Source organism: Hippopotamus amphibius, chromosome 5 (assembly GCF_030028045.1).
Source record: "Hippopotamus amphibius kiboko isolate mHipAmp2 chromosome 5, mHipAmp2.hap2, whole genome shotgun sequence".
Classification (NCBI taxonomy): domain Eukaryota; kingdom Metazoa; phylum Chordata; class Mammalia; order Artiodactyla; family Hippopotamidae; genus Hippopotamus; species Hippopotamus amphibius.
In genome coordinates, this window is record NC_080190.1 from 79104239 (window position 1) to 79128989 (window position 24751).

Consider the following 24751-nt stretch of genomic DNA (forward strand, 5'->3'; position numbering starts at 1 on the left):
TTCTCCCCAAATCTGCCCATGGCATGAAAAATCCTGCTTGCACCGTGTCCGAAAGTAGCTGAGGTGTAGCATAACAGGGGTTAATTTCAGGTCTCTGGGTGCTCCCGGGGGGCAGGTGGCAGAGAGATTGGGAGGTGCTTGCAGTGTTCCTGAACACACTGAATTCCTTAAGGTTCTCGGAGAAATAAAGGTCTTAGAACCTTCTACTTACTTTTGGTCCTCCCCATGAATCCAGCAAGCAAAGTGGGGGTCATGGGGGTGGGTGAGTCCTGCTTTCACGGCCCCACCCGGGTCCCCCTATTACAGATGTGGGTCCATTTGGTCTGGGAATATGGTCTTTCCCTCCAGAACCCACCTGTGTGGTTATTAAATCCAGGTTACTGCACTCCAGTCAGTGGTCTGAGTGCTGAAAGATCACAGTTGGTCTGCACCACCTCTGTTTTCATGAGGACGGTTCTTCTTTACCACACAGACCACCTCCTCCCTTCTCATTCTGCTTTATTTGTTGAAGAAGTTGGAAAACTTTGACTCATCATGTAACCTGATCTCCACCAAATCCTTATTCTCTATTCTTGTCAAACGGGAAGGCGTCTTAAGCCTAATTTAAAGTCAGTAGACGTCAAGAGAAGACAGCCAAACCTTTGAAAATGTGATAGTCTATTGCAGAATTACAGGGTCAGCTCTCTTTCCCCAAATAAGATGAACTGAGATGGGGCTAAGGAAGTTGTACAAGGTGGGGAGGGAGCGTGGAGGAAGAAAGAACAGCTGGACAAAGTCCCTGTGTTTTTCAGACCCTGCAGTTTGCTGGGCTGCCCTCAGCCCCTCCCTGAGGAGTGTCACGCCAGGCCGGGCTGGAGTTTGATAGCATCACGCGTTTTAAGTAAGGCAGATTGACTAATGAGAGATGAAAGATTGACTTACTGCGTTTGGATTGTGAGCCTTTCGGCCAGGATTGTGTGTGAAATTTTGTATCTTGTAATACCGCCTGTGTGGAAATGTCAGTAGCATTGAAAATATCCCAAGTTGTATAGAAGGAAGGTGGGGGTTTCTCATCCGAGGTCATAGATTTCGGTGGCTGGAGAGCTGTGCGTTTAGAGGGGGTGGGTCACTGCCTTCAGGCACTGAGAAATTATACTGAGGTGTGGAGAAGAACAGGCAACGTTATGTCAGATGAGCAGATTCTGCGAGTTTCCAACAGTGATGTTCCTGCCTTCCGTTTCAGTGAAAAACTAAGCTCGCTTTAAACCCTCTTGTCATGCTTCATACCGTCTTTTCTTCAGAACTGGAACACATGTGCCCAGCCATGCTAGAAAGGATTTTCTTCAGAGTTCTCATGTTCCCTCCTGTCTTTCCTCGATTCTGTGTTTCCGTGGCCGAAACTTACCAGACAAGGGGGAGGCGGGTGGCTTCCCCAAGCGCCCAGGGGCTGGCGGAGGCCACACGTGAATAAAGGGACTGGTAGGGAGGGAGATGGGGACCTCTGATGAGGGGCATTGCCCAGGTGGCAGGTGGGGACGACACAGTCCTGGCTCACGGGACAGCCCAAGGGAGACCCTGAGGTGGGGAACCTCACAAGGTGGGGTGCCTGGGGAGGGGTGGGCCCTGGGAGCACATGGTCCAGAGCCCGGAGCGGGGGCACGGTTGGGGCCCCATGGGGGAGGCAAGGACCTCCTGCTCTGCCGGGTGCACAGAGGGGCCTGGGGAAGAGTGTGGTCCAGACGCGGGGTCAGCTGTGGGCTTTGGGGCTCCCTGGGGTACTGCTGTGAGGAGGTGGGTGTGAGTGGGACTTGGAGCCTGCAGCCCAGGGAGCTGTGTGCCTCTTGGATTAAAAAGGGGTGCAGTTGAGGACTCATGGATGCTGATGCTTTGAGAGAATTGGGGTGTGGAGGAGAGGACCCCCCATCCTACCTCACGACAGGAAGAAGTCTGTCCGTGCCCCTGGGCCAGAGAGCAGGCGTGGCCTAGGGTTCGCGCCCTCGGGCGGGTAACCTGTCAGCTCACGGGTGCATGTGGCCTCCAGGGCACCCTCCCCTGAGGCCGGGAGAGGGACTCGTGGGGGTGAACAGGACAGCCCTGCCCTCGGCGTCAGGAGGAAGGAGTGATGGGCCTGAGTTTGTCCCCAGCCCTCAGCCCTTCAGCCCTGTCAACTCACGGCCTCGTTGCTCCTTCTGGGGCTCCCTCTCCCTGCGAGCTGGCGGTGGGCCTGCCTGCGAGGGTCTGCTCGCTCTTAGGATGAGGGTTGACGTTTGCACATCGCTAGAGCCTGAACAAGATCCAGAAAACACAAGCTTCTCCCTGCGGGCCGGGGGCACCTCGTTTGGGAAGAGGGTCGGGGCGGGGGCTGCCCTTACGTCCCACCACGTGACAGGTGGGCCCCTCCCCTGTCCCCTTGGTGGCTCTCCCGGTCACCTGCTCTGGAGGCCTGTCTTAGGGTTTGATTTGGAATTCCTGATGAAAGTTGATTTTAGAGAGAACGGGCCGTGGGCACCCTTGCTGCGTGCCCCCATCAGCGCCCTGCAGCCAGCTCAGGGCAGGGGGTGGGGGGAGGGTGCGCGCAGGGCCTTGGGTGGGGGTCGTCGTGCTGGAACGCACTCCTCGTGGCTACTGCGTTGCTTCCAATGTGTGTGACAGAGAGCGTCTTCGCAGGCAAAGACAGGATGTCCCCATGGTCCTGCCCTGAAAGCGGCACAATGACCTCAGTGCCCCTGTGGGGTCCGTGGCCCCCAGTGGCCTCTGTGGGCTGTGCTTCGGGTGCGAGAACAAATAGGACCCACTGTCGGCCCCAGATGCGGTCTTTCTGCCTGTTCCCTGGAGTATCTCATCTTTGCAAGGATGGTCTCCAAGTCCTCCAGGCCCTCGGGGGTGGGGCTCTCACCCCCACTCACCACGGGCACAGACTCCTGAGGGCACGGTGCCCGAGCGGGGCCTCTGCAGGACCTCTGATGGTCCCGGCAATGCTGGGGTTGGGGGCGCTTGGCACGGGCCTGGGCCCTGGTGGGGGGGTGGGCTTCATGCTGCCCAAAGTGTCCCCCCACCGGGGGCTTGGAGTCCAGGCGTCTGTGTCCCTGGCTGCAGGATAAAGACCCCCAGCTGGTTCTCGTGTCCAGTGGTTGGAACCACTGGGCTCCAGTGTGTCTCCCGAGAGTCACCACTTCTTAGGGGGGGACAGGGGAGGAGAAACTGTCTCGGAGCAGGGGAGTTTGCCGAGGACATCTGTGTGGACTTTGCTCTTTTCTGGGTGTGTCTCCCTAGTGGTCAGAGTACCTGAGCTATGGCTGGGAAGCCTCTTTGTTCCAGACCCTTCCGTGCTCCAGTTCCAGCCTTCCCTTTTGCAGAACCTTTTCTTCCCTCTGCCGGAGCACTCCCCCACGTCCCCCGAAGGGCCCTGCTCAGGACAGTCTTCTTGAACCCCCGCCTTCCCAAATCTGGGCTAGCGCCCCAACCATGGTGCTCTCCTGTCCCCTGAGCCTTTCAGGGCCCATAGGGTCAGCAGGGTTGGCTGGGGGGAACTTTCTAGAGGACCAGCACTACCTCTGCACCCTTCCTCCAGGGCCCCAGGACATAGGTCACTCAGTGGCCCCATGCCGCCGTTAGCAGCTTGTAAGTGATGGGTGTATTTTGGGCGCTCTCGTAATTTTGTGGTGAGTTTGCTGTTCGTTTGTAGTCTGTTTCTAATCTGGCTCGTTGGGAATTAGCAAACTTGTCTTACGCTCAAAATAGATTATGTTGCTGGGGTTTAAAGCCAAATTCTGAGTGCAGATATGCTGTGAATTTTTCTATTTCTTAATACTCTTTTTCTTTCCTATCCTATAGCCTGTGTGCTATTTGGGGAGAAAATCCACAAACCTAAATCTTATGAGAGGAGCCAGTGCACCCGAGTGTCCTTCAGGGGTGGCCGCGTACCTGGTTCCTCCCTCTGTCGCTCCGTCAGTGCCAGAGCATTAGCTCTGAAAGCTTTCACAGCTGCGCCCAGTGCAGGTGTTCCCCCGCTCAGCCCCCTGAGGACCCTCCAGCTGGAACGTTCTAAGCAGGCAGGACCACAGCCCCGCGTCGTCCAGGCCACGCGGAAAGGTCTGTGTGACCCCAGCCTTCTCACCTGTGAAGTACAGGGCTCGAGACAGCCCTGGAGTCCTCTCTGTCTCCGAAGCTTCTGGTTGGCCGACATCCCCCACTGTGGAACTTTCTGGTCCTGGTACCTCTCGCACATGATAATCTCCTGAATATCTGAAAAGCACCCCCACACCACTCAGGTCTTCCCGCTGTAAGCTGAGCCTCTCTAACTCCTTCACATTTTAGGGTCTGAGAAGTTCTTTCAACACCCCCTCCCCTGCCCGCCACCCGCACGCTCCTGGCAGTTTCTGAGCTGGAGCTGGAGCCCTTTGTATGTGAGCTGACCGTCCACGCAGCGCACAGGCCGCGGATGCCTTCCTAGTTAAGGAGATTAAGTGGCCTCGGAGAAGCACTCATTAAGTACCCATCTCTGGCTGCTACTGTGCGTGATCTCGGGTGAAGGATGTGCTGCGCTGGGAGCCCGGCTGGAAGGGGTCTGGACGCCTCGTGTGGACCCCGTGATGGGGTGGGTACCTCAAGGAACACCTGTGGCACACAGGCCGGGAGGCTTGGGGTCCCCTGGGGAGGCAGGCAGCTCGCGCGGCACTGTGTCTGGAGCACGACGGGCCTCGCTGGCCCTGGCTCCTCCCCATGGGGCGCTCCTGCCCTATCGCCCCGGGGGGGACCTCTGCAGACGGACTGTCTGGCATTTCCATTTAGCCAGGTTGGGAGGTCTGAGCTGTGTGTGTTTAGTTGAGCTTGGCTGACAGTGGCTGACCCACTTTGAGGAGTGTGTGGGCCCCCAGCGGAGCAGCACACTGGGTCAGGATGGAAGCTGGGGGGTGCGGGCAGAAGCAGCAGAGGGGCTGGCCCCATGCCCCGACCCAGCCTGACTGCTCTCTGTTTCTCAGGGGAGCGGAAGGCTGGAGGGTGAGTCCCAGAGAGATAAGCGAGGGCTTGGCTGGGCCAGGTGCAGATCCCTGGGGTAACCTCTTCTGATCTGGTTTCGTAGCCCCAAAAGGGACAGAGATGGGAGATGCCAGGACCTCCAACCCAGGAACCAGGGGAATCCTCTCCCAGGAGGGGCTCCGTGACCATCTGTCTGGCTGATGCTGGGGTCCCCACAGAGGGGCGGGCTGCCTGGTGTGCATCGAAGCTCCTGGAACCCGGGGAAAGCCCCTCCAGCTGGCCCCAGCGTGGCTGTGGGATGGGAGAGTTGCCTGCCAGCTTTCACTGCCCCCGCCGCCGGTTTTGCTGCAAGGCTGGGTCTTGCTGATCGATGTGAAAATAGGAGCCTTAAGAAAGGGCCTTAGTGAGCCTGGTGACTTGCAAACTGTCTTGGTGCTTACTTAAGGAAAAGAAGGAGAGGATGGCGGTACTGAAATAAAAAGGGGTGATCTGTGCCTTTCTTGATGCAGGTTGAGCCAATGGTTGAAAGAATTAAAGCAGTGATTAAAAAAATGTTTTAGGCAGTTTGTTGCAAAATAAACAACTGCTATGTTAGATGTGTCTCTTCTTTCTGAGCACCACTAAAGGTATTAGTGTCTGCTGTGATGGCCTCCCTTTGCCTTGGATGAGAAGATAAGGATATTCATCTGTTACCCACCCCCCATTATAGAATTGTATTAATTCTATATACATATATGTTATAGAATTTATATTAATTATAAAAATATGGAAGAGCATTATAGGAAGCAAAAAGAAATAACACGTAATCCATACCTCGAAAGCAGCACTGCCATGGTTCCTTCTAAGCTTTATTCTCTTCGTTTTTTAATATCTTTGAGATAAAAGCATGTACAGTTTTTTTTCCTGCTTGAAAAGTTTAACAATACATTATAAGTAAATTTTCATGATCTGAAAAACTTTGATTAACAATGCGAGGTTACGTCCCAATCTCCCTAGCTAATTCTGCCAGTCATTTAACTTACAGTGAACACCTTTTTACACACACTTTGGCTGCATTTTTCACTGTTTCCTTAGAATAAATTCCTAAGAGTAGAATTACAGGGTCGGGGAGTTTGAACATTTCTGAGGTAGATGTTGTCCCCTCCTTTTCAGAAAGGTTAGCTATCGTCAACTCCTTTTCAGAAGGGTTGTACCAGTTTATATTTGGACCAGAAGACTCTTTTGTACCTTTGCCGTGACAGATGTTAACATTTGCAAATAAAACCTTGGTTCATCCTGGTGGCTGGCGTTGCATTTGCAGTTCTTTAACTCGGATGGATGGAGCAGCTTCCCACTTGTATTAATTTATCTCATAGCCTGTTTTTCTCCTTACTTTGTATTCTCTGTTTAATAAATGTTACAAATTACGTCCCTTTGTCTATTTCTGGGGGCTGATCTTTCCCCTGACTTTTTTTTTTCTTTTTCCTATTTTTTTTTTAAACAGGAGATCTCACTTTGTGTAGTTAAAATTCTCATCTTTTCATTTGTGGTTTCTTCCATTGGTTTTAAGTTCAGAAATGCCCTTCTCATCTACAAATCAGATAACTAATATTTACTTACACAGTGTTCCGGTGTTTGGTTTGTTTGCTTGATTTCTATCTTTAATTCTTCGTTCCCCTGAATTTGTTGGATATTGTGGGAAGCGGAGTTCTAAGTCCACCCCCCCCCACCACCCCCCCAGCAGCTACCCCGTTGTCCACACACGACAGCCATTCTCTCTGTTTCAGGGCCCGTTTCCAACCTTCCCTCCCCGATCCTCCCCTCCTTCTGGGCTGGGGCCAGGCGGCGGGTGTCCCGGGCTCAGTGGGGAGGACTGGTTTCCTTGACTCAGCCTCTTTTGAGGCCAGCGAGGCTCTGTATTTACAGACCTCTCCCCCCAAGTCAGCTCACAAGACGTCTGGTGGTTTTGATCTGCAGACTGGCGCCGGGTGTGGGGTGACGTGGCTGCCAGTCCACCTGCATTTTACCTGCCACATCCACGCTGAACTTTCAGGCACCTCCCCGTGGGCCCAGCTCAGAAAATTCCAGTCCAGTCTTGGCGCTGCCACTTGTTTAAAAAAATCCCCGAGCAGTCTGACTCCACTTCTCCACTTTTATTTAAGTACAGTGGGAATTAAAAAACTTCTGGTAAAGCTCCAAAGAGACAGAGTATTTGACAGTGTTTTGAATCATCTAAAGGTTAAATAATGAAATGTTATATAATTTCAAAGCATTATAACAGATAAGTTCAATCTTAGGTGTGAGGGATTATAAGATACACCATCATTTTATTATGTCCCACCCTCAGTTTTCAGACTCACCTTCATTTCAGAGCTGGGATGGGAACAGTCCTGCATCCAGGAACAGGTGACACTTGGTGTGTGGACCTGGCTCTCCTGAGGAGTGAGCGATGGTGGAGATGCTGTCCTGGCCAAAGGCATGGGTTTGGGTGTTCGTGTAAGAATCGCAGGGGAGGACAGTCACTGATAAACCCATACTTTAGTCTCCGGTACAGAATCTTCATTTTGTACCGATTCCTGAGGCTCGTTCTTTCTCTTTATGATTCTGCTTGGTGATGCTTGTTTGAGAGAAGAAAGCATTCTCCAGATTTCTTCATCTCACTTCCGTTGTGCTGACAGAGAAAGTCTGAATTCAGCCCAGGTGCCTTCCACCTTTCTTTCTTTGAATTGTCAGCCACAGCCGCCATCAGACCTGCCTTCCCCCGTGGCATCTCTTAATGACTCAGTGATGAGCCCTTCGTCCTGCCCCCTGCAGAGACGGGGCTCGGGGCTGGGGGTGCTTCTTGAGCCTGGTGGGCTTGGCTGTGAATGTGGGATCTGTCTCTGTGATTTGTTGCTTGAGGGACGTGAGACAGGTGCCGTCGTTCTGACCCCCAGTTTCCTCTTCTGTAAAAGGAGGATGAAAAGGTTTACTCAGGAGCCCTGTCAGGAGAATGCAGTGAGCGGAGGTGTGTAAAGCCTTGGGCGCGCGGGAGATCCTGCATAAGCATCACTTTCCTTCTCGCCTGTCTTGGGAGTTGGGGGCTCTTTTAATGGGGTCTCAGGTACCTGCTGTTGAACCTGCACTTATTTTTAACACCGGATCAGAGCGTGCCTGCTCCGTTCGCTCCTTGTCTTACAGTCCAGGCGTGTCTGGCCGCCCACCATCCGCAGATGACCCGCCATCGAGCTCCGAGGGGGGCGGGGTTGGTCGTACGCTTGACATTTTGCCAGCATTTCGGACATGCTGCGTCGGTTACGGCCTGTGTATCCCGGGTTCCCTGCCCACTTTGATTTTTAGCACGTGGTGTGTGGTCTCCTGACAGCCACCTGGCCCAGGCCACAGCCTCCCCTCCCTGGGAGAGTACGTCCACCCCAAAGAGGGGAGTGTACATCGCAGACTCGGGGCTCCTGCTCCTCCTGGAGACCTGGGCACGAGAGCCCCTTGGAGATGATGGGCCGCGTCTGCCCTGACGCCATCCTTAGCTGGTTTGGAGCCGACAAGCTGGGGGAGGTTCCTGGTCGTGCCCTTTGCAGGAAACCAGGCTCAGTGTCTGAGCCAAGGTCGTCCTACAAGAGCATGTCGAAATCACCCAAGAGGTTTTCCCACCGCTCAGCCGGCTCCTCCCCTGCCTTCCCTGGCCTCTCGCTGGTGCCAGCTGCCAGGAGGCCATGGGTCATTCCTGACGCATGAGGCTCTTCTTCCAGGCAGAGGGCTGGTCCTGCCCCCGCGGGCTTCTGCTTCACGCCCCTCTCCTCGGGGCAAAGCTCTCCAGGATGAGGGCTGTCCCCGGTGTTCCTGGAGCGAGAGCAGGGAGGCAGGATGCTTGTACAGAAGAGTCGCTGTCTGTCTGGCTGCTCTGGGCCCGTCCCAGAAAGGGGTGTAGCCGGGATGTAGCCAAGGTCCCTGCTGTGAGGGGGTGGCTGATGCAGCAGGAGGATTTCACGGGGAGCCAGGTCTAATTCTGAGTCACCCTGTGGTCAAGCAGATGTCACCCCTCGCTGTCACCCAGAAGGTGCTCTTGGCCAGGTGCCGAGGCTGGGAAGCGGATCTTGCACCTCCTCAGCTGCTACCGCCCGGAGAGTCAGGAGCCCACTGCTGCAGACCCCCGTGTCCTGACACAGCCGAGAGGACCTGCCGGCCTTTCTCAAGGTATCCAGCTTGGATTGCAACTGGGTTAACTAAACACACTGAAAAGAGGGAGAAGCTCGTGATAAAATAGGATGGGCTCAGGATTAATGTTGCATAGGGTTCAGCTTTTATTTTCTTTCATGAATGAAAATTGAAACACTTTCTCCTTTGACTTCTGTTGACTTTATGGAAATGAAGATTTCCTTCAAGTCTTTCAACAGCATCTTGTCCCCTGGTATTTTAGTTGTGGTTTGTTTTACCAAACAAGTTGCCTCATTCTAATCCTTCACCCCGCCCTTTACCTTTTTCTCCTTGGACTTTATTCAGTGATGGTTTAATCAAAACCCCTTGCTTGTCACTGCTGACATCTTTCCCAAATCGTCTGGTCGCAGCCTCTCCCTCTCCCAGTGGTTCCATCAGCTGTCAGCGATGGGGATCCCAAGGATGGCCCCTCGGCATCCAGTGTCCAGGAACCGTGGTCTGGTGAGACCAACTAGGAGCCACGGGCTTTCTCTAGCTGCTGTTTACCATGGACCACTGACAGTCACCGCACTTCCCTGATCCCTTTCCTTACTGTGTGAAAGGGGTAATTCATCCCCATCTCTGTGTATGTAAGCAAGGAAATTTAGGTGAGAACACCGAGGTCTCATTGATGCACCTGAAGAACCGTGACTTAGCATTGAAACCTGAGCGCATTCGTCTGTGGGTCTTTCTGATGATGCGAGGCGCATCCGTCTGTGTCCGCTGCCCTCCCCCCACCCCAGCTGTATGGGCCGCACAGAGACTGCCTGCTCTGGGCTGTGGATCCCAGCTCTGCCTCCAGCAGTACTCACCGCTCCTGTGAGGGGAGGATGGGGTATTCTGCACACGCAGATTTACCTGAGATATATGTCCTGACCCATTCCCTGGGTGGCCTGGAGGTAGGTGTGAAAATTCATTAGCATAAAGGAAAACTGGGACAAACAGAAGAAAGAACCATGTGCACGGTGGGCTTCCCTTTCGTCCGAGCAAGGGGATTTGCCACGTGCCCTTCGCTCTGTGAGGTGGTGCGGAGAGTGTGGGTGGCTGATCCTCCACCTCTGTTCCCCTGGTGGGCGCACCACTGGGTCCCGCGGTGGGATCTCACCCCTCCTCTGCCGTGTCTACGGGAGAGAGAGTAAAAGCCTTGGCTTTAGGTGGACTGGCTGCAGAGGCTCCCACCTTTCCTCAGAGTGGAGCAATCATTGGTGCTGTGGGACAGGTGTGCTGCACACTTGCTGACATCACTGCTGTTCCGAGACAGGTGTGCTGCACACCTGCTGACATCACTGCTGTTCTGAGACAGGTGTGCTACACACCTGCCGACATCACTGCTGCTGCAGGACAGGCGTGCTGAACACCTGACCTTGGGGCAGTGGTTGTGCTGCCCCAAGTGGCCGATTCTAGATGCACACTGTCCTTTTCTTCCTGATAAGCTGGAAACTCTCTAACCTACCAGTCAGCCCAAAGCTGGTAGGATTATGAGAAAATGGCCACCAGGGGAGTGGTATAACAGGAGTTTTGTTTTTTGTTTTTTAAAATATAATTCTAGGGAAGAAGCAGCAAAGTGCTGAGCCCAGTCTTTTGCCAGTGCATGGACTAGGGGGTAAAGCTGGGACCCCATGATGCTGTTAAAGGAAATTTGGCCTTGTTACCACCTGTGAAGATTACTCAGCTTCCTGGAGAATCATTTTGCTTTGGGGAATGCAAACTTGGAATGAGGCTTCTTAAGCTCTAGGAAGCCTTTCATTGTCCTATGGGCTAGTCGCTCAGGTTGTGTTCACAGACTCAGCGTTGCAGGACACTGGGAGGGACAGCAAAGGTGAATTGGCCCAGCCTTCTTTGCACACCATGCGACAACCCGGGCCCAGAGAGGCTGTGCTTGCCCGGGCTGCTGTGTCCCTGCCCAGCCAGATGAGAGCCTCTGCCAGGGCACCCTCCATGCAGGGCTCCTCTCTGCTCTCCAAGCCTCCCTTCCTCCAGCACCAGAGCAGTGGGTTTGGGTACAGGGGGTGGTTGATCCCTGGGTGCCCACGGAGGGGGAGACACTGTGGCTTGTGACATCCCTTTGAAGCCCACTGCCTGTTGCTATAGAAATTCAGAATCGTAACTGGGGGTGTTGGCGGCGGTGCTGGGGAAACTTGTCATTTCTTCAGGCTACATTTCCTGGGCTGGCTCCCTCCCGCTGCTGGAGGCTTTTTTGCGAATGTATTATGGTTTCATCCTTCCCCCTCCTATGCCTAATTCTGTCCACGTTGGTGTTTAGATACTATCTTGTTTACCAGTCTCCGCTCTGCTCCCCTTTCCCTGTTCCTCGGGGAGAGGCTGTGTGGCAAATAGATTGTCTAAATCATCTAGCGTGACGTGCAATACGGTGGTTCTCGGAGGTACGTGCCTTTATGCAGCCCACTTACACAGTATTTAAATTTATCCAGAGGATCTGAATAAATTACCAGATGGTGGGGTTAAAGGAAAGAAAAATTAAGACTTCTGCTTTGCTGGGGTCTGAAAGAGCTGTAACCTTATTTCTCTGGCTTTGTGTCATCATGGAAAAATTTCAGCATTCCTTGCAAATGTATATGTTTTTGGAACAAACCACAAACTAGAGTGCATAGCTATGTGGATGAAGATTCTTAACAACATTCTAGGTAAAGTGTTTTTTAAGGGGGGTGTGAATTAGGTCCCCCTACAGGAGAAGAGTAGGAGCTGGTTTATTTAGGAGACAGGAGTCTTAATGTTACAGCTGAAAGAGGAGACCTTATCCATCATTTAAGATGGCCTCAGGCCCAGACCCTTAGTTCAGACCTTGGCTGTGCCCCTTACTTCGCTTTAAATCTTTTTTCAAAAAAATTTATTTATTTATTGGCTGCGTTGGGTCTTCGTTGCTTCACATGGGCTTTCTCTAGTTGTGGCGAGCGGGGGCTGCTTTTCATTGTGGTGCGCGGGCTTCTCATTTTGAAGGCTTCTCCTGTTGTGGAGCATGGGCTCTAGGCATGTGGCCTTCAGTAGTTGCAGCACATGGGCTCAATAGTTGCGGCTCATGGGCTTAGTTGCAGCAGCACGTGGGATCTTCGTGGAGCAGGGATCGAACCCGTGTCCCCTGCGTTGGCAGGCGGATTCTTAACCACTCTGCCCCCTAGGAAGTCCCTAAATCATTTTTTTATTGTGGCAAAATATTTCTAACATAACATTTACCATCTTAACCATTTTTAAGTGTACATTATGAGTGGCATTGAAAACATTCACATTATTGTCTAACCAGCACTAACATCCACCTCCAGAACTTTTTTTTTTAAATGTGGACCTTTTTTTTTTTTTTGTCTTTTTTGAATTTGTGACAGTACTGCTTCTGTTTTATGTTTTGGTCTTTTGGCCGCGAGGCACATAGGATCTCAGCTCCCCAACCAAGGATCAAACCTGCACCCCCTGCATTGGAAGATGACGTCTTAACCACTGGACCGCCAGGGAAGTCCCGCACCTCCAGAACTTTTTCATCTTCCTGAATTATAACTCTGTCCCTGTTAAACACCAACCCCTCATTACCCCCTCCCCTCAGACCTGGCAGCCACCCTTCTACTTTCTGTGTCTGTGAATTTGACCACTTCGGTACCTCATATTAATGGAATCATATAACATGGGTCCTTTCGTGACTGACTTGCTTCACTGAGTGTAACGTCCTCAAGCCTCAACCATGTTGTAGCAGGTGTCAGAACTTCCTCCCTTTTAAAAGCGTTGTAACATTCCACTCTATGGATATATCACATTTTGTTTGTTCCTTCCCCCATCAGAGGACACTTGTGTTGCTTCTGCCTCTAGGGTATTGAGCAGTGCTGCTGTGAACTTGAGTACACGAGTCTCTGCTTTCAGTTCTTTGGGGTATATACTCAGGAGTGGAATTGCCGGATCGTGTGGTGGTTCTCATTTTCACTTTCTGAGGACCCTCCATACTGGTTTCCTCAGTGGCTGCACCGTGTTACATCCCCACCAGCCATGCACAAGGGTTCCAATTTCTCTGCATCCTCGCCAGCACTTTGCTGTTTTCTGGGGGTTTCTGGTAGGCTTACCTTGCTTTTTGACCTTGAGTTGTTGAGAGAATTAAATGAGTTAACATGTGTAAAAGGCTCAGAGCCTGGGAAACACTCCAAAGCCTTGCTGAGCAGTATGTGTTGAGTTTCAGCTGGTAGACAGGGACGCCAAGGAGAGACCGGACCGCACCCGACATGCCCTCCTCACGGCCGCCCGCTGAGGTCCACAACGGCACTGCTGCCACCTGGGCCGCGTCCTGATGGTGGGTGGACTGCGTCTTCTCTGTCTCACGTTTCCCCGCGTGGTGACAGGCTCTGGCTTCTTGTTTTTTTTTTTTTTTTTTTTTTCTTTCTAGTTAAACAATGATTTTATTGCTTGAGTACAATAGACAAATTTATGCAACCAGGGCAGAGGCTGTGGATGACTCGTATTTCCAATTGGGGGGGAGGACTCGTTTGGTCTTGTAGTATCGAGCCAACCGGTGAATACGGCTCTCAATCAGAATCAGATGGAATTTAGCATCTTTATCCTTTCTGTTTCTCTCAAGATGTTTTCGAACAGCAACAGCTTTCTTAATTAAATGATAGAGGTCCTCAGGAAGATCAGGAGCAAGTCCTTTGGACTTAAGAATTCTCAAGATTTTATTGCCTGTCACAAAACGTACTTGTGCAACACCATGTGAATCTCTCAGGATCACACCGATTTGTGAGGGAGTCAGGCCCTTCTTGGCCAGTTTGTAGATTTGCTCCTTCACGTCGTCAGACGTCAGCTTCAGCCATGTGGGGACGCTGCGGTGGTAGGGCAGAGCCGACTGGGACAGGCCCTTCCCGGGAGCGTGCGTGCCACCCATGATGGCGGCTGGCTTCTTGTTTTTGACAAGTGATTTCAAAGGGTCTGCGTAAAGAGTTTTCCCTTTTCCGTGAGTTGGTTTTTTGGAACTTGGAGAATCATTGTACTTGGTGTTGGTGTCGGTCCATCCAGAAAAGCCACTGAGCTGCTGAGCAAGAGACAGTGCTTTGTTTCAGGACCAGGAAGCCCAGCGGAGGCCAGAGCTGGAGGAGGCAGAGGCCTGTGTGAGGGGGAGACAGCAGACAGGCGGGGGCTGTCGTGGCCGGGGAGCCTTCCTCCAACTCTGCCAGGCTTTGGTGGGGGGGGCGGGGCGGGGGGCACTCCCAGCCAGTCTCCTTCCCACACTCGTGAAAACGCCAGGTGTTTCCTAAAGCAGCATTTACCAACGCCAGCAATCCCAGGGGTGGGGGGTGGGGGGAGCCTCGTGGTCAGGGTCAAGGCCGGGGTCTGGAGCCAGAGGCTGAGTTTACAGTCCAGCCCTGGGCAGGCGGCTTCACCTCTCTGTGCCTCTGTCCCTCCTGTGCGGATGGGACTAAAGCAGTCCCTGCCCATGGAGGGGCTGGGGCCCGCCTGCGTCAGTTTAGCCGAAGCCCCTGCTGTGCACAGGGGAGCACCGTGTGCGCAGGGACTCTGTTGTGGGTAAAGGTGGGCCTGCCTTCTGGCGAGCCTGGAAGTCTGGAATTTAACTTCATAAGCAGAGCGTTGTCTGTTCTGTTTACTTCCCGAATGAAATACATTCTCTTATTTGCTGAATGCTCTCTGCCGATTTACAGGACAGTGGCTTCTCTTCCCCCTGCCTTAACTGGGGGCCTGCGTACACTGGTTTTCCTGAATACTCACTTATCAGTTATCCTTTTAATGTGCACAGCGGGGATCGGCCTGTGTACACGCGGGAGGAGGTGCTGCGCCCTGGTGGGGGCCGCCCAGCTGAGGGGGAGGTGCGGGCAGCAGGGCTGCCTGTGTGCCGGGCGCTGTGGGGACAGGGGCCGCTCAGGACGGCCCTGGTGCTCCTGGAGCCCGGTCCAGAGGCAGGACCCCCGCCAACTCTGAGCAGTGGACACCGGGAATCGGGGGCCAGGCCACTCTGCCTCGTTGCCCAGCTCTCGGTTTCCGCTGCTGAAAGCTCAGGGGAAGAGACCACCCGGCAGGCTCTGTGATGTGTGGTTACCTCCTGGTGATGGATTCAAGGGGTGCCCTGCCCGTGGGTGAGATGCACAGAGCAAGGGCTTGGGACGTGCGGGTGTGTGGGGGGGTGCGTGGCTCCCACCTTTTAGGTGACGCTCCTGCCCTGAAGGCACCACGCTGGGCCAGCTGGCACCGTGCCAGTGCTGCTGTTGCTCTGTAGAGGGTGTGACGGATGCGGAGGGGACCACGGCGTCCGGCGGCCGAGCCTGGCTGTTTCCAGCACCCTCCCTGCCTTTCGCGTGGCTGCAGCATTGGTTCCCCCAGGCCTCTGCTGGATCTCATCATTCGGAGGGTGTTGCACCTGCCTTTATCTGTGACACCACGTGGGGGACATCCATGAGACACCCAGACTTTCCAGCTGTGACAGCTGTTCACGGACGTTTCTTCAGGCGCGTTTGGCGCCAAGCTCAGCAGTAAATAGTTTATTTTGTTTCTCCCGGGTGATGTCCCTCTTGTCATTTGGGCATCTGTCAGATTCCAAGAGTTTTGTTTTTAGTGGCTCTAATTGCTAACCTTTAAATTTTTTTTTTTTATCTTACCACTTGCATTAAAGTACTATTATACATCTTAGTTCATTAGTACTATTATACAGCTTAGTATCACCTCAGCCTGAGAGGTAGATAGGCAGTGTTTTTCTTGTTCTACAGTTGGGGAAATGGGTCCCATGGTCAAGGTCAGGTAAAGTCCAGAAAGTTGTATAGAGAGACCACGGCCTTGCCTCTGAGCTCGAGGAAAGGCCTCCAGGATGAGGCGGTCCCTCCTCTGTCCCGGGACATGAGGTCACCAGCACTCCTCTAGCCTGGCCTGGTGTGGATGCCAGTGTCCGGCTGCCCATGGTACAATGCAAGGCGCCCAAAGGCCCAGCTGCCCAAATGGCACCCGCCTGTCAGAGGAACTGCAATTCCTGTGTCCACATTCCCTCCATGCAGTTAAGACTCCAGGCCTCCAGACCTGGCTGTGCTCAAGTGCCCCAGTGGAACTGGGGAGGGTCACAGAAACATGTTAGCTTCCATTGTAAGGAATTAGCAGGAAGTAGCCGCCCAGGGCAGGTCACGCAGGAAAGCCTGTGCTGATGTGGGGAGAAAGAAGGATGGTTGGAAAGGCCCAAAGCAGAAGCACCACTGTGCCCACATGCTGCAGGGAAGGCTGCAGAGGGGAACGTTGCCTGTAGCCTTGCCCTTGGGGCTAACCTTTAAATCTTAATCATATTAAAACCAGCACCCTTTTCAGCAGAGGTGGTGCTTTTTAAAACGTTCAGAAATCTGAATACTCCAAAAGCTGCCAGAACGTACTCGATTTATGAAAGCACTGCTCGTGAATGCTTCGTGGTCTGACGCCGGTGGGCAGAGGTGTGTGAGGGCAGACCGGGGCTGGCATTTTGACCTTGATCGCGATGTACAGTAGGTCGGGGGGTAGACGTTACTGTGCTGCTTTGGGGCCATGGGGCCTGTTGTTCGCTGTGTCTGAGTGACCACAATTCAGTGCCCAGGCCAGGCGCTTCCTGAGTGTGGAGGCCAGAGGTTGTTAATTACACAAGGACAGCAGCTGTAGGCCAGGACGACGATGGTCACTTGTCTGTAACCACAGGCCCACAGATCCAGTGGCCTCCATCCCCTGCTTAGCATTATAATTATGATTGTAACAAATACAAAGGCTCCTAGCAATTTTTCTTTAAGAAATTTTTATTCTGGAAAATCTACAGAAGATGCTATGAACTCCTGTGTAGCCACCACCCCCCTTTTAGCAGCCATCAGGAGTTTGCTGTGCTTGGTGTGTCTTTTCTTGGTATATTCTTTTTTCTCCCTTTGGCTGGTGTATTTTCAAGCAAATCCCAGGCATTGTTTCTCTTCTTGTGTTGCTTACTGCATCATTAACCTGTGTCTGTATTCTCACTTGGGGAAAGAGGAACAGCAGGATTAGTGAGAGGCCAGAAGCTCTATTTATAACGTACAAGAAACTGATGAGAGGAGGTGGCTAGTTTGCTGCAGAGGGCATGGGGAGTGTTTCTGGAATGGTGGCTTCCAAACTTATCGTGGGGGCGATGTGACTGAGTTGATCTTCCGCAGCCTTCAGATTCCTGCCCTCAGGCCTTTGGGGGAGATCTTGGAGTGAAGTTGGGCTTCTCTTGCTCAGTAACCTACCAAACCAAGGAGAGAAGGAGCTGAGGTCCCAGCAGCCCCTGGAGACCTCTCCAGGGCCAGGGCAGCTGTTGTGTGATGTCCACAGACTCACTAGTCATCCTCCTTCTTCCCGCTCAGTACCAAGATCATCTTGGGACCACCGTTTCTCAGAGTGCACCGCAGGTTGCTTGGCAACAGGCAGATCCCCGTCCAGGCCCTGGGGATCAGAATCCCTGGGGGTGGGCCCAGAAATCTGCATTGGAAGCTCCCCCTGGGCACCCAAAGCTTTGAGTCTGGGTCCAGCCCAAGCCTTCCAAGGTGGTTTGTCCTGGAAACCTGGTCTTTTCTTTTGCACTCTGTGGTTTGCATGTGTCTGGTATTCGAAGCCAGTGTCCAGCTCCTTTTATATTTTGTGCTTCGAACACTTTGGTGCTGTGAGAAAATGCAGCCAAGCCGGTGATCCTCAGCCCTTCAGAATCCCCTGGGGGTCCGTAGACCCAGCTGTTCCATTGCGGGGCTGGGGCTGGGGCTTGGCCAGTAGATTCTGATCCACAGCTGGTGGGGCTTTGCCGTGTGGTGGTGTCCCCAGGCCCAGGCAGGAAGCCCCACAGAGCATCAGCTGTCATCCTGGTGGCAGTGATTCCGTCTGGACCTGGAAAGGTCACGTTTGAGACAAGGTCTGTGTAAGGAACTTCATCACAGAGAAAGTGGCCCGTACCACCCACCCCTCTGGGCAGGGTGTGTCTCCCAGAAGCTCGGCCATGGCTTGTGGTCCCCGTGGCTCTCGTGGTCCAGGCATGAGCTGAGAAGAGAGACAGCAGCTGCCGTGTGTGGCTGCCCAGGTGGCGTTCCCGGCGCTGCGCTGCGTTCCGGGCCTGACCCCTGGGGGGGGCCTTTCTCTTTCTTTGCTCCTCTCTGAGCTCCGGAGGCCTGTGGGTCTGGCCTGGCTAAAATAAGCTCTTTACCCTTCCTCCTTGTGGGCTCGGAATGAAAAAGACGGTGGGTGTGCTTCCGCTGTCTGGACTGGGATGTGGGCAGCCGGTAAACTGAAGGCCGACGGGTGACTCCCCCTCCGTGTACCCAGTGGGGAACCCCCCTCACCCCACCCCTCGACCCCGGTTCAGGGCTGATGGTCCCAAGTCCCCACCCAGGGCTGAGCACCAGCTTCCATCGAGCCAGGCCCATGCTCACCGCCCCTCCCCCTCCAGTAACTCAATCCCATTTCTGATTCCTTCCTTGTTTTGAGGAAGCTTTTCCTTTTAAGTGTGAATTGAGTTTGTGGCCCCTCCCTTCCCAGCCGGGCTGGAGGGAAGTGGGCGGACCTGAGGATGAGGAAGGCGGCTCAGGAGGTACCTGCGCGCACCTTTGCTGTTGCAGCTCTACTGCACGTGCCCCACACGCCCGCCGCAGGAAGCCCGCCCTGCTGCCGGGGGCTGATGTTCTCAGAAGGAAAGGCAAGAGGACAGGCGATTACAGTGCAGCGGGATCAGGGCTAAGCCAGAGGGGTGGTCCGTGCCGGGGGAGGGGTCACGCATGAGAAAGGTGATGCTCTGTTGGCAGGTGGCTCCTATGCTGGGGGGCGGGCTACTTGGAAACGGGACTGGTGCGGGGCCCTGGGGGTGGATGGCGCTGTGCCCTGTACCCCCTGGCAGCATTGGAGGGAGGGCGTCAGGGAAGCCAGCCTGGGGGCAGGTGGGCCGTGGGGAGGGTCTCTCAGAGTCCAGGTGAGAGAGCAGATGGGCCCTCATTGCAGCCTTGAGGATCGGGAGGGAGGGGCCAGAGCGAGAGAAATAGGAGGCAGAGTCCATACAGCTGGGTGGCTGTTGAGCCGCGGGGTCTGGGACTGGGGGTGGGTGGGGGCGTCAGGGAGTGGGGGGCGGGGAGGCGGTAGAGATGACCCCACTTGAGGTTCTGAGCTTCGACACCATCCCCAGTTTGGAGGAATTGCTTTTGTGCTCCTTCCAGGAAGTCCCCACTGGACAGCAATGAAAACAAACACCCGCAAGCCCTTTCCTCTGGTGGTTCGTTTCCTAGTGTCATTGACCATGCGTTATAGTGATCTCATTTGATGAATATTCATCATGGTGAAAACACTTCACAGGACACCATCTCCTTCAAGGTGAAGGTGTGGTTCTGCCTGTGTGCTCACTTCGCGGGTCCTTAACTCCTGGCGGAAATTACTGGAGAGCCCGTCATGTGGGGACAGCCCCGCGAACTGAGGCTGGTGAGAGACAAGCCCAAGAGCGCATTCTGCCGTGTGAGGCCTGTTCCCCTCTCCTCCCCTCCCCCTCCCCTCCCCACCCCCCTTCCCTTCCCCTTTAAAATCTCAGGCGGAGCTCGGTGGCTGGTGACCTCCTCTCCGGCTCCATTTTGGAGGTTGAGGCAGCCATTCCCCCCCGCCCTGCCGCCTTCCTCCCTTCCGTGGTGGGCTTCTGTCTCATGGGAGACGCCTCAGCCTCTCGTGTGGGTGTGCGCGCCGTTGGGGGTGGGGGGGCTGGCGATGAGCTGGGTTCCGAGGTAACACGGCTCCTCACCGAGGCTCCTGGTGCAGGAGCTCGCCGCCCAGGTCCTCGTGGCTCACACTGGCCGCCCCCCACCCCGCGTCGTCCCTCTTTGCTCCTGGAACTGTCCCCATTCGCTCCCCCCGGAGAGGTGTTGACAGCAATAAATCCAGCTGCGGCCTCCTGCACACCTGGGTGGTGTGCCCGGCCCGGCGGACACAGGCCTCCCTCCCCAGTTTCCGGCTTCAAGTCTTAAAGGACAGAGACGCTGCCCAGCTGAGAGGTGGGTGAGGGACCGCGTGCAGGCCGCCCGCCGGGAGAGAGATCCCCCCGGGGAAGCTGCGAGTGCCGCGGGGGCCTTCTTCAGCCCCGGACATTTCAGCACAGTCTCTGTGACCGTGGAGTCCTCTTCTACGTGTGTGAGCCGGGTAGCGGGTCCTCTGGCCCCACAGGACCAGACCAGCCCTTGTCTAGCAGGCCTCGCTCCCCTCCATCCCCACCCTCCTTGCTGCAGAGGTGGCCGGACGCCTGGTCCTGAACATGCTCCCCCCGCCCCAAGCCAGCGCTCGGTGCTCAGCCCCTTACAGGGTCTCCTGTCTGATTCTCGGCCACCTGGTTGCAAAGGCGACTGCTGCTTCTTTGACCAGACCTCGTCTCTCCTGGGAGGAGCCATGCGGGGCCACCTGGGGTGTAGGAGCCTTGGTCACAGTGGTTGCCTAGTCGGCAGCTTACAGGGTGCTGTTCCGTCAGCTGCCCGCAGTGTGTGTGGTTAGGGGTTTGAGCTTTGTGTTACTGGGGTGACGCTTGGGTCTGGGTCTGGGGGAGGGAGGCTCCCCCTCCTCTCAGTGGTCCTGGGTGGGCCATGCTGGACTGCTTTGGTGCATGGGACTCAGCAGAAGGTCGAGGACCCTTGTATTAAGAGGAATGAGAAAACCACTCGTGTGTGTGTGTGTGTGTGTGTGTGTGTGTGTCCTGCACAGTGTGCTGCCTGGGTTGGCTTAACGAGGTAGGTGGCGGGCTTTGTTTTGGTTTCGTTGTTTTACGTCTCAGCCATGTAAATATAAACAGACAGATTCATTGACTAAGTCCCCATCCAGGGCGGGAAATTGCTGCCAAGAGCCCTTCACTCTCAGCACAGCTCAGTGGGATGGAGCCCCCAGGACACCACCTCCAGTTGTGCCCCTTCCGGAGGACGTCCTCCCTGGAGCTGGGCAGTGGCCCCGGGAAGATCGCTGGACTAGCTCAGCAGAGCTTCTCTGGAGGCTTCAGAGCAGTCGATCCTGACGTGCAAGGTGCCTGTTCGGGGCCTCCCACCCTTGATTTAATCCTTAGAAACACTTTGTATCATGCCGGCGTCGTCCCTAACTATGCCACCCGGTGGAGTGACAGCCGCACAGTGTGACAGCCCGCAGGGTGAGGACGGCTGCCAGGCTCAGAGCCCCGCGGGGCCGTGCTCCATCCCGGGGCTTTGGAGCCGGGAAGCATCCGCTCACTTGGTGACTCAAGTGCTGCCTGGGTGGTGGCAGCCCACCTCTGTGTGCCTCCGTTTCTCTTTCCTCTTGTTCTCACCAGGGAGGTCCGAGACAGCACACCCAGAAGAGACGTCACAGGCAGTGTTTCATACATCTCCCAGAAACTTACATTTGGATAAAACAAACAAAAATTCTTTTTTAAAACTTTTGACCCTATTTCTGAAAGCCGCTTTAAGAAGATGTACTAAAACAACTTCAGTTTCCTCTGTCCTTATGTGTTGTTTTTGTCGGCAACCTTTTCAGAAAAGTGAATGTCTCCACTGGAATTTGAATTCAGGATTGGGAGGGGGTGTGCGTCTTATTTTATCCTGAAGGTAAAGTCTCATGTCCTCTATGACATGAACATTTCTTAAAGAGTTCTTTTTTCCCTTTACAATAGTTTCAGAGTTCTTCTGGGGCTTTTTTTGCTTTGGTTTTGCGACTGCAAGCTCCACTTACCGTTCTGTCCAGGGCACCTCTGTAGAGCTGCTGTGGTGTCTGGCCATCCACCAGAAGAGATTTGGGCACATCCTGCCCTCGCCTCTCCCTTTCAAGGTGGCAGGAGGCACAGGAGCAGCCCTTCTCCCATGTAGGCAGTCAGCCTTCTGAACTGGGGCTCTGCAGCTCGTCTCTGACCATGCCGCTCTAGATGGAAGCCTGCTCTCCTCTGAGCACAGAGGAATCCATCTTTGCTTTTCCTTCCCTGGGGAATCTGTCCTCATGGCCTCAAAGCAACTCGTAGAACCCCCGGAGAGGACCACTGCTTGCAGCTCTGAGGACCAGGCTGGATGCAGCAGGAGAGCAGGTGTGTCTGTGTGAGTCCACTCAGCTTTTGTCTATTTAAGCTACACTACCCGAGTTGCTCCCTGGAACAGTGTATGCTTCCTCTTGTGGACACATGTTCAGGATTTTGCGTGATCACCGCAGCCTTCTCTGTCTTCTCTCTCTGCTCCTCCACTCCCCTGCAACTCACAGGGCTTCCGGGACGTCCCCTTGAAGGGACGAGCACTGCGGGGAGGGGTGTCCCAGCAGAACCTCATTCTAGAGTCTCTTGCTGTGACTGCGGTTTCCATTCAAACACAGGACTGCACATTTAAGTCCAGATCAGAGTGAGAATAAAGGTGATAAAGGGTCTGGTCACCCATCTAGGTGCCTCTAGGAAGGCAGGGGTGATGGTCCTGCCAGAAACGTAGCTGCCTTCAGAGCACAGGATGCCACAGAGGAGGTAATGCGAAGTCCGTGTTTCCTTAATAAAGCTCTAAGATCCTGACCCCTGTCCTCCCCAACACGGCCTGGGTCGAGGACTTCCTGTTCTCTGATTAGCTCAGATTTGCCTCCCATGGGGCATCCTCCCTGCTTGGCTGGGCTCCTAGCGGGCAGGCCTGAGGACGGTCCACACGGCTCTTGGACCTCATCCATGATCTCTGCTACTGGGGAACGAAAAGAAAGCTCTCCAAGGGTTCAGGCCAGTGGCTTCTTCTACCTCTTTGCCTCGGGTGTGGAGCTCGTGGTGTACGTGGACAGTCTGGAACCTTGAACATGATTTTTCCGAAGACGAGGGCAAGTCTCAAATTGTCTCAGCCCACTAAGTAGATCATGAAACCGACTTAGGAAGATAGCATCAGTATTTAAAAGAGAAAAATAGAGAAGAGAGAAAAAACTAGCACATCACAGAGTGTAAACGTACGTAGTATTTTATGAAACTTGTTACATATATATGCATGCGTGTGCACAGATGTGTGTGTGTGTGTGTATGATGTGAATTGTGCACTGCTTCCCTATATCAAATTTATCTCTTTCTGTGTGTTTTGGCAATAAAAGTTTGACAGCTGCTGGGCTGCTGCTGTGTAGCCAGGAGAGACCACGAGGGAACTAGCTGATCCTCTCGTCTGTTGCGCGTGACAAGACGAGTGTCACACTCCTCCCCAGCCTCAGTCCACCCCGCAGATCCACCTGTCTTCATGGGGCAGGGTCTGTCTCCTGCCTGCCCATCCCCCCAAGTCCCCTGGTCCCCAGCTCCCAGGTGCACTGGCAGGAGGGGACGTGCCATTTCCTCACATTCTCAGGCTCTGCCTTCCTTCCCCAGTACCTGTTCTGTGGCCTTCTTCCTGCCTCTGGCTTCAGGAAGATCCCTCCCATCTTCCTGTGCCTTAGGGCTTTTTGTTCACCGCTGTGAATAAAACTTTAAAACTTGGCTAAATGCATTCAGTCTTTTCAAATATATTTAAATGAGATAAAATGAAATGAGCTAATGACACCAAATACGCCTGCTGCCGTGCCTGGCACGGCAGATATTCACTGATGGTCTGGTCTGTTTTTCTTACATACACGAGTATTTCTGTAGTCAGATTTGCCAAACACCCTGAAACAGTCATTTATGAGGGCTCATCCTTAACCATTTTAGAGATTTTTTTCTGTCTTTGTTTAAATCACAGCCAGTACACTTTCCTTCTCTTTGTTAGGAAAAGAGAGGAAAAAAATACCCAGAATACTTTCTACACAGAAACAAGCATTACAATGAGCTCGGTGTTAATTTACCCAGTCCTTTCAAAAATAATTCGTAGAGAACACCCAGTTTTGTCTGAGGCCGCCTTCTCATTCACCAATCAGCAGCCCCCCGCGGCGCCCTCCCGGCCCCCCCCCCCCCCCCCGCCGTCTTTTCATAATTCCAGCCCAAAGGTCTCGGTTGTGAAAAGTTTCTTTTGTCAGACACAGTGAGCTCAGCGCCTCCCGCGGCCTGCCCCCCCCTCTGGTGAGATGCTTGGCAGCCTCTGTCGGGCGCGGCCCAGCCCTCCTGGCCGCGGGCCGCAGCAGCAGGGGGGCGGGGGCCTGGGGGCTCCAGCCAGGGCTGGGGGGGCCGGGGGAGCGTACAGCTCATTCATTATCATTCAGTCGCTCCCCTTCGTGGGGGGCTGGTGGAATTGATCCGTTCATAAAAGCTCCTGGTGCCCAGGCCCTCTTACCAACTTTTATGCAGATTGATTCTACAGCCCTGTCTGTCTGGGTGTCTGCCTTGTAAAGACTCCGAGATGGTTTCTTTTTTCACCCATTATTTGGGGAGAATAATAAGCCTCTGTCAGATTAGCTTCTTGCAGGCTCAAAGTTTTTGAAAAGAGCTTGCATAATCAGAGTGTGTGTTCAGCTGCTACTCTGAGAACTTATCCTTGTTGTGCAACGAGAATGTATATTTTGTATGCTTTAAGTTTTTGACTGTTAGGTCTGGTCAGAAATCACTCAGCTGCACACTGTGCGCGGCACCAAGCTGCAGCCTGAGTCACACGGTGGGTGATGATGTCTTCCTCCAGGTGGGACACTTTTTTTTTTTTTTTTTTTGTGGCACACGGGGCTTAGTTGCTCCATGGCATGTGGGATCTTCCTGGAGCTGGGATCAAACCCGTGACCTCTGCATTGGCAGGCGGATTCTTAACCACTG

At 53.9% G+C, this 24751-nt stretch overlaps 2 protein-coding genes across 3 annotated transcripts in view; one reads left to right on the forward strand and one right to left on the reverse strand.

Annotated features, from left to right (window-relative positions):
* GALNT2 (polypeptide N-acetylgalactosaminyltransferase 2) overlaps window positions 1-24751 on the forward strand; it is a 176674-nt gene that overhangs the window by 46727 nt on the left and 105196 nt on the right. The gene's annotated exons all lie outside the window — the stretch shown is intronic.
* On the reverse strand, window positions 13501-14010 carry LOC130853277 (40S ribosomal protein S13-like). The gene has a single exon (XM_057734935.1). The coding sequence runs from the start codon at window positions 14000-14002 to the stop codon at window positions 13547-13549; it is 456 nt and encodes a 151-aa protein (XP_057590918.1). The 5' UTR covers window positions 14003-14010; the 3' UTR covers window positions 13501-13546.